Source organism: Piliocolobus tephrosceles, chromosome 16 (assembly GCF_002776525.5).
Source record: "Piliocolobus tephrosceles isolate RC106 chromosome 16, ASM277652v3, whole genome shotgun sequence".
Classification (NCBI taxonomy): Eukaryota; Metazoa; Chordata; class Mammalia; order Primates; family Cercopithecidae; genus Piliocolobus; species Piliocolobus tephrosceles.
Genome location: NC_045449.1, coordinates 1,564,790 through 1,574,003, shown reverse-complemented (window position 1 = coordinate 1,574,003; position 9,214 = coordinate 1,564,790). Strand labels below are relative to the sequence as shown.

At 52.9% G+C, this 9,214-nt stretch overlaps 1 protein-coding gene across 1 annotated transcript; it reads right to left on the bottom strand.

Annotated features, from left to right (window-relative positions):
* Window positions 1-5,705: 5,705 nt before the first annotated feature.
* On the bottom strand, window positions 5,706-8,404 carry SERPINF2 (serpin family F member 2). The gene is made up of 2 exons (XM_026449646.1): window positions 8,158-8,404; window positions 5,706-6,829 (listed from the first exon to the last, which is right to left on the bottom strand). The coding sequence occupies exons 1-2, from the start codon at window positions 8,333-8,335 to the stop codon at window positions 6,417-6,419; spliced, it is 591 nt and encodes a 196-aa protein (XP_026305431.1). The 5' UTR covers window positions 8,336-8,404; the 3' UTR covers window positions 5,706-6,416.
* Between the last annotated feature and the right edge of the window lie 810 nt (window positions 8,405-9,214).

The following is a 9,214-nucleotide window of genomic DNA, read 5'->3' as shown; positions in this document are numbered from 1 at the left end:
AGGTCAGGAGTTCCAGACCAGCCTAGCCAACATGGTGAAACCCCGTCTCTACTCAAAATACAAACAAAATTAGCCAGGCGTGGTGGGACGCACCCGTAGTCCCAGCTACTCAGGAGGCTGAGGCAGAATGGTGTGAACCCGGGAGGCGGAGCTTGCAGTGAGCTGAGATCACACCACTGCACTCCAGCCTGGGCAACAGAGCGAGACTCCATCTCAAAATAAAAAGAAAAAAGAAAAAAAATTCTTAGTGACAACCTTATATTTCCTCCTCAATTCTTCCCCTATCACCATATCTGCTATCTTGAATTTGATTTTTTTTATTTTCATGCATTTCTTTTTCCTTTTACCATGTAAGTTTTTGTCCCTAAGTGATATATAATATCAGTTTGCATGTTCTTAAACCTTACTTAGGTCAATGTATCACACTGCTTTTTTTTTTTTTTTTTTTGAGACGGAGTCTCACTCTGTCGCCGTTCTCCTACCTTAGCCTCCCGAGTAGCTGGGACTACAGGCGCCACCACCATGCCCAGCTAGTTTTTTGTATTTTTAGTAGAGACGGGGTTTCACCATGTTAGCCAGGATGGTCTCGATCTCCTGACCTCGTGATCCGCCCGTCTCGGCCTCCCAAAGTGCTGGGATTACAGGCTTGAGCCACCGCACCTGGCCTGTTTTTTTTTTTTTTTTTTCAGATGGAGTCTCACTCTGTCACCCAGGCTGGAGTGCAGTAGCGCGATCTCAGCTCACTGCAACCTCTGCCTCCCGGGCTCAAGAGGTCCTCCTGCCTCAGCCTCCCGAGTAGCTGGGATTACAGGCACGCACAAGCACGCCCAGCTAGATTCGTTGTTTATATCCTCACCAATGCTTGCCATATTGTCAGACATTTAAATTTTGCCAATCTGGTGAGCGTGAAATAGATGTCCTGTCCTTATGGTTTTAATTTGCATTTCCTTGATTACTAGTGAGGATAAAAGGTATTTTCATAGTTTCTTGGCCACTTAGGATTCTCCTTGTGTGAACTACATGGGCCTGTTTTTCCGTTGAGTTGTTTTTCTTTTTCTCGTTGATTGAGTCCTCTCTGGATTGCAGCGAGGAATCTTTTTTGTCAGTTTTCTGTGTTGCAAATATTTTCTCCCAGTGTGAGGCTTGTCTTTTCATTTTTATGGCAGGGGTGTCCAATCTTTTGGCTCCCCTGAGACACATTGGAAGAAGAATTGTCTTGGGTCACACATAAAATACACTAACACTAATGATACCTGATGAGCTAAAAAAAAACAAAAAGCAAAACAAAGCAAAATCTCAAAACAATCTCATAATGTTTTAAGAAAGTTTACAAATTTGTGTTGGGCTGCATTCAAAGCCATCCTGGGCCTCGTGCAGCCTGTGGGTCGTGGGTGACACAAGCTTGTTTTATGGCATCTTTTCATGGAAACACGTTTTTAAATTTTAATGCCAACATTTTCAATCTTTTCTAATTGTGCTTCTTTTGGTATCTTTAAAAAAAAATCTCTTCTTCCCCGAGATCACAAAGGGATTCATCTATACTTTCTTCTAAAATGTTTATAATTTTAGGCCGGGCGTGGTGGCTCATGCCTGTAATCCTAACAACTGGGAGACCAAGGCGGGTGAATCACCTGAGGTCAGGAGTTTGAGACCAGCCTGACCAACATGGTGAACCGTCTCTACTAAAAAAATAATAATAATAAAATAAAATATTACAGTTTTGCCTGTTGTATATGTGTATTTGTATTAGCTTTTTTTTTCTTTTTTTTTTTGTTTTGAGACGGAGCTTTGCTCTGTGGCCCAGGCTGGAGTGCAGTGGTGCAATCCCAGCTCACTGCAACCTCTGCCTCCCGGGTTCAAGCAATTCTCCTGCCTCAGCATCCTGAGTAGCTGGGATTACAGGAGCCCGCCACCACGCCCGGCTAATTTTTTTTTTTTTTTTGGTACAGACAGGGTTTCACCATATAGGCCAGGCTGGCCTTGAACTCCTGATCTTAGGTGATCGCCTGCCTCGGCCTCCCAAAGTTCTGGGATTACAGGGGTGAGCCACCACACCCGGCCTGTATTTGCTTTTTAAAGCACAATACTGTTTCCAAAAGGATACAAAAAAGAGATTAAAAACACTGCATCCCAAGAGTAGAATCCGGTGACTAGAAATCAGAATGAGAGGAAGGCTTTTCACTGGGTGCTTTTTGTTGCTTTTGAGTTGTGAAGCATGTGAACAAAATACCTATTCACAAATAAGTAAATCATTTTAATAAATCCTTAGTAAAGGTTCTGGGTCAGGTGTGGTGGCTCATGCCTATAATCCCAGCACACTTGAACCCAGGAGTTGGAGACCAACCTGGGCCACATGGTGAAAAATGTTTGTCTCTATAAAAAATAATAATAAATAAAAATCTCTTTTTTTTTTTTTTATGAGACGGAGTCTCGCTCTGTCACCCAGGCTGGAGTGCTGTGGCCGGATCTCAGCTCACTGCAAGCTCCGCCTCCCGGGTTCACGCCATTCTCCTGCCTCAGCCTCCCGGGCAGCTGGGACTACAGGCGCCGCCACCTCGCCCGGCTAGTTTTTTGTAGTTTTTAGTAGAGACGGGGTTTCACCGTGTTAGCCAGGATGGTCTCGATCTGCTGACCTCGTGATCCGCCCGTCTCGGCCTCCCACGGTGCTGGGATTACAGGCTTGAGCCACCGCGCCCGGCCTCTAAATAAAAATCTTAAAATCATCAATTATAAAGAAGATTTATCTTTTGTCTGACCCCTGTGAGAAGAATGTGTCCTCTCCTGCAGGGTCAGCGTGTCCGGCCCTCAAAGATCCTTCCTCAGCCTTCAAACATCCTCCATTCCGTGCTTTCTTTGTTGAGATGGAGTACCGCTCTATCCCCCAGGCTGGAGTGCAAAGGCACCATCTTGGCTCACTGCTACCGCCGCATCCCAGATTCAAGTGATTCTCCTGCCTCAGCCTCCTGAGCAGCTGGGATTACAGGCACGCGCCACCACTCCTGGCTAGTTTTTGTATTTTCAGTAGAGATGAGGTTTCACCATGTTGGCCAGGCTGGTCTCGAACTCCTGACCTCTGGTGATCTGCCCGCCTCAGCCTCCCAAAGTGCTGGGATTACAGGCGTGAGCCACCGCGCCCAGCTACTTTTTTGTATTTTTAGTAGAGACGGGGGTTTCACCATGTTGGCCAGGATGGTCTTGATCTCCTGACCTCATGATCTGCCCACCTCGGCCTCCCAAAGTGCTGGGATTACAGGCGTGAGCCACCGCACCCGGCCCAGTTCCATGACATTAAGTGCATCTGTGTACCCCCAAATAGACAGTTCTATCCCGGATCAAATATTCAATTGCCTGCTTGACATGAAAGATGAATAAATGCCAAGCACAGTGGCTCATGCCTATAATCCCAACATTTGGGAGGCCAAGGCAGGAAGATTGCTTGAGCCCAGGATGTCAAGGCTGCCGTGAACTGTGATTGCACAACTGCACTCCATCCAGCCTGGGTGACAGAGCCAGACCTTGCCTCTTAAAAACAAAACAAAAAAAAACCCTATGTTACAGGAAGTCAGAAGAGTTCTGTTTCTGTGTTGAGCCACTGTGTTACTAGCAGTCAGGAGAAGATTCTATTTCTTGTGCCGGTGATGGTTGCACAGCAGTATTTGGTTCATGGAAACAGTCATTAAGCTTACATATAGTTAAGACTTGTGTACTTTGCAGATTATATTTCAACTAAAAATTGTAAAGGAAAACCCCCTTTAGCAGCTTCCCTTCTGCTTGGAAGAAAATCCAAACCCTTGCTGTGGCCTTCGAGGACCCTCGTGATCCGGCCCCGCCTGCGTCTCCAGCTCCATCTTCCCGGTTCTCTCTGACTTTGTCACGCGCTGGTCACACTGGCCATCTTTCTGCTTCTCTAGTGATCCAGGCTTTTTCCTGCCCCAAAGGCCTTTGCCCGGGCTGCTGCCTCTTCTCCTGTTTCTGAACGGTCAGGTCTTCATACCGTCTGTCTCTCAGCGAAATGTCTCCTGGAAAAGTTACTCAGTATCGCAAAAATCTTTCCAGTTTCATTCATAGTACGTCTCCTGTTTTCTGTATCTGGTCCTTTTTGTTTTGAGGGGGAGTCTCGCTCTGTCACCCAGGCTGGAGTGCAGCACCTGCCTGTTCGTTGCTGCATCCCCAGGGCTTGGTGTGCTGCTGGGTTGACGGGAGGTGCTGAAGAGGCACCTGCTGGGTGGAGGTCACAGTCAAGGCAGCCAGACCAGAGACAGGGAGGGCCTAGCAGTCAATGTCAGGGATCCCAGGAAGTGAAGACGAGGCCTAGGCCGGGGCACTGGGAGCTGCAGTGGAGAGGAGGGGAATGCTGAGAAAGACTTGACAAGCATTGCAGGGCATAGTGGCTCACACCACTTTGGGAAGCCGAGGTGGGTGGATCACCTGAGGTCAGGAGTTCAAGACCAGCCTGGCCAACATGGTGAAACCTGGTCTCTACTAAAATACAAAAATTAGCTGGTGCGGTAGTGGGCACTTGTAATCCAGGCTACTCGGGAGGCTGAGGCAGGAGAATTGTTTGGACCCAGGAGGCAGAGATTGCAGTGAGCCGAGATCGCACTGCTGCACTCCAGCCTGGGCTACAGAGCGAGACTTTTTCAAAAAATAAAAAGGACAGACTTGACAAGACAAAAACCACAGTGTTTATCGTGTCCCTAGAGCCTAAAGGATCTGTCCTGAGCTCTTCTCTGACTCCTCCTCCTCCTCCTGCTCACTGTCTCCACTCCAGTCCCACCATCCCGCACGTCTTGAGCTCCTCGGCGGGACCGCTGCATACGCCGTTCCTCGTTCCTCGGCCAGGCCACGCTTTGCCGGGACCTCCATAGTCCCCTCCTTCATCTCCTTCAAGGCCCTGCTCCTGTCTCACCTCGAGGCTTTTCCTCCAAGCCCCGCCCCCTTCCCTACTTCACTTTCACCACTCTCTTCCGGCAGCGTACCCTCAGACATACCACGTATTTCTCTTTGTTGATTGATCATCTGTCTCTCCACACTGCTTGTTTGCAAGAAGCCAGATTCCATGCCAGGCCTCTCTGACCTTCAGGCACTTGCTCTTAACCACTGCACATTAGGGCTCCAGGTGGCCGCTGCCACGTGGACACCCTGCACCCCCAGCAGGGAAGCGTGCCCACCCACGCTGCCTCAGCTCCTGGGCCCTGGCACAGAGGAAGGTGTCAGCCCTGTGCCAAGGTTTCCCCACCTGCTTCCCCCAAATCCTCAGGCACTGACTGTCTCCAGCTGGAGCCGGGTACTCCCGGCAGCCTGCCCCCGGCTGGCGGGCGCCAGCTCCTGGCAGAGGGGCTGGTGTGTAATTAGAAGCTCCGCAAACTCCCTAATTGCCAGTTCTTCTCCCAAACCAGGAGGCTGGCGCTATTCTGAGCCGCCCTTGTTGCTGGCTGCCTGAGGCATAGAGAGAAGAAGAGGCCAGGAGCAGAGGCAGGCTGGCGTGGAGGTGTCCCGGGGGAGGGCTGGCGAGGTCAGAGGGGACCATGTGGAGAAGAATGCCTGGCTAGCGGCCAGAGGCCAAACGTGGCACTGTGCGGGCTGCCGCCCTGCTGGGCCTACGGTTCCTCAGCACAGGCCGCCCTGCAGCCACCTCCCCTCCTCCCCCCACCGTCCTCGCTTGTCCCCACCCATGCCCAGAACGGTGACATCAAACCAGCCAGGCCCATTCATTGTTTATTCAGGTGGCATAAAAATCACTACAAAAACCTTACAAAAGAGCCTTAAGGAGCCCATAGGACCCTTCCCTGCCTTGGCTCCTGAGCTCCCGGGCAGAGGAGGGAGACAGGAGAGAGGGAGGGAGATGCTGGCAGTGTTGGGATCTCGAGGAGCCGTGGGAAGCCGGGATGACACGGCCCTGGGGCTGGGATGGAGGCTGATGGGCTCTCAGCAGGTTAGGCCACGGTCAGGCTGTGCCAGACGCGAGTTCCACGCAGGGCTGAGGACAACCCTCCCTCCGGGGCCTCCACCGGGGCCCGTCTCTCCCCGCCCTAGCCTCGGCGTCCCAGGACAAGTCCAAAGGTGACCCTCTCCCCCTCCCTTTCTCTCTGGTAAACAAAAGTAGGGGTGTCCCAGCTGACGCGGGGAGCAGCTAACCTGTCTCCTGGCAGAACTAGCAGCACCTCCCTCCTGCCCAGGCCCCGGCCCAGCCCATTTGGAAGAAAGATGAGGGTCAGGCTCCCGGCCCCCCGATGCCTGCCCTCCGCCCAACCGCCCCCCCCGGCCCTAAACTCCCCAAGAGATGTTGGGAAACAATGGCCTCTCTCAGACAGCCCCCCGGCCCCTGCCCGAGCGCCACAAAGCAGGTTGGAAAGAGTCACATGAGTGGAGAGGCTGGTCCAGTCAGGGACTCTGGATGCCACAGCCACGGCCCCTCACTTAGGGCTGCCAAGCTGGGGGTAATCCTCCTCCAAGGGGGACGCAAGTTTCAAGTCAGGGCCGGAGAGCTTGTCTCCGCGGGGGCCGGCTTTCAGGCTCTGGAGGAAGTCCTTGTCTCCCGGGGAATCCTGCTGCTCCTTGAGCTCCCGTGGTGCGCTGGGGTTGGGGTTCCTCACACTGCCCACAAAGAGGGGAAGGCCTGTGGTGTCCTCAAAGATGAAGAAGAGGAAGGGGCGGTTCACGCTGAAGGAGGACAGGGACATGCGGGACATGGCGATGCTGGTAGCCGCCGCCGCCTCCACGCCGACCTCGCTGAGCTCCAGGGTGGACTGATGCTGCACGCCGGACACCACCAGGCTCTGCTCAGAGATCCCGCGCAGGTCTGGGGCCTGGAACAGCTCCTGTAGGCCTGTCCAGGGCCAGAGACGGCTGGTCAGAGCTGCCCTTGGCCCCACAGGCTCCTGGAGCTGCTTGGGAGGCTGTCTGAGATCCTGGCCAGGGCACACCTTGAACTCATAGATCCCTGCTTCATTCTTGTTTGAGTTCCAAGTCTCAACTTAAATATCACCTCCTCCAGGAAGCCTTCCCTAATCCCCAGCTCTAAAGTCCAACCTAGGCACATTTTCAGTGTTCTCCCGGGTGAGCTGGAGAGAAGCCCTGTCTTATCGCTCATGCTCTTGTAAGTATGTGACTGCTCGTCTGCCCCCCCGCATTGGACTCAGCTGTTTGCACAGGGTAGGCTCCCAGTGCCTGGTGTAGTACCTGGAATACAGCAGCTGCTTAGCAAATGGCTGAAGGATAGATGCTTTATTTATTTATTTTAGTTATTATAATTTTTTTTTTTGAGATGGCGTCTCACGCTGTCGTCCAGGCTGGAGTGCAGTGGCATGACCTTGGCTCACTGCAACCTCCTCCTCCCAGGTTCAAGCGATTCTCCTGCCTCAGCCTCCCGAGTAGCTGGGATTAGAGGCACGTGCCATCATGCCGGATAATTTTTGTATCTTTAGTGGAGATGGGTTTTCACCATGTCGGCCAGGCTGGTCTGGAACTCCTGACCTCAGGTGATCCACCCGTTTCGGTCTCCCAAAGTTCTAGGATTACAGGCGTGAGCCACCGTGCCCAGCCTTTATTTTTATTTTTGAGACATGGTCTCAGTTCTGTTGCTGAGGCTAGAGTGTGGTGGCACAATTATGGCTCACTGCAGCCTCAACCGCCTGGGTTCAAGAGGTCCTCCCACCTCAGTCTCCCCAGTATCATCACCACACCCGGCTAATTTTTGTATTTTTTGTAGAGATGGAGTTTCACCGTGTTGCACAGGCTGGTCTCGAACTCACGTGCTCAAGCAATCCACCCGCTTCAGCTTCCCAACGTGCCGGGATTACAGGCATGAGCCACCCCACCCAGCATTTCTTTAACAGTGTGACACCCCAGCCTCCTCTCCTTCCCCTTTCAGGGGAGCCGGCGAGGCTCACATGCCACCCCCGGCTCTCTACCCAGACTCTCCTTGCAGTGCTAGGTCTTGGGCAGCAAAGCAGATCCCCATTCTCCGGGCCACCCCAACTTGCACCAGGACAGAGGGTCCAGGGACTCATATTCAACCCTCTCCCCCTCCCGAAGCCCTGGAAAAGAGCAGGACACAGGGCAGCCCTGACTCAGCTCCACTGCCAGCCAGAGGCTTCCTCCTCACCCGCCCTGCCCAGCCTGACCTCGGGGGCTGGCCCGCACCCTCCTCCTTACCCAGCTGGCTGAGGGTGGCCACCAGGTCCGTTTGGTGTTTCAGATACAGCTTAGGCAGCCGGACCTTGGTGGGCCTCTCCCACACCGAAGGTGGATGCAGGGTGTCCCAACTCAGGTTGGCCAGTACCTGGGACACGTTCCATTCAAAGTGGGTGGGTACAAGGACCACAAAGCTCATGTTGTTCTTAAAGGGAAAATGAGCCACCTACAGAAAAGGGAAGGGACGAGCCTGAGGACCAGAAAGCCCCAAAGCTAAGTGGAGACGGGGCCAGCACATGCTCCTGAGGCAGACGCTGGAGCTGCGGGCCATCCTGCCAGGCGTGTGCCTGACTCCGCTGCTCCTCCACGTCCTCACTGAGGGGTGGAGTCACACTACCTCTCCCACCGCGGACGGACACATAACCGAATGAGATGCTTTTAAAGTTTCTAGCAGTGTGGCCGGGCGCAGCGGCTCACGTCTGTCATCCCAGCACTTTGGGAGGCCGGGGCAGGTGGATCACCTGAGGTCAGGAGTTCCAGACCAGCCTGACCAACATGGCAAAACCCCATCTCTACTAAAAATACAACAACTAGCTGGGCGTGGTGGGAGGCGCCTGTAATCGCAGCTACTCCGGAGGCTGAGGCAGGAGAATCGCTTGAACCCGGGAGGCGGAGGATGCAGTGAGCCAAGATCACGCCACTGCACTCCAGCCTGTGAACAAAAGTGAAATCCGTCTCAAAAAAAAAACTTTCTAGCAGTGTCGCTGTCATGGACAGTGCTCAATACCTGCTGGTTTTCTCTCTCTTCGCCTGCTACCAGCTGGCCCTGTGACCTGGCGTAAGGAATCGCCTGTCCTTGTCTCAGCTTCTCCAAATGTACCACAGACAGGGTCACTGGCTGTCATACCACACGTGGGTTCTGTGGGTGAGTCACTGCAGAGTAATGTCCTCCCTACCCTCCCTCACCTCCCTCTTGTGACTTTGCCAGCTGTGTATATATATTGTGATTTGGCTTAAGAGTTTTTTTTTTTCTTTTCTTTTTTTTTTTTTTTTGAGACAGAGTCTCGCTCTCTCGCCC

Bases quoted from the DNA above. Each gene is read 5' to 3' on its own strand.
- SERPINF2 (XM_026449646.1), bottom strand. From the start codon at position 8,335: ATGAGCTTTGTGGTCCTTGTACCCACCCACTTTGAATGGAACGTGTCC. The intron at 6,830-8,157 runs GTAAGGAGGAGG...GGCCCTGGACAG, and splicing joins GGCCACCCTCAGCCAGCTGG to GCCTACAGGAGCTGTTCCAG.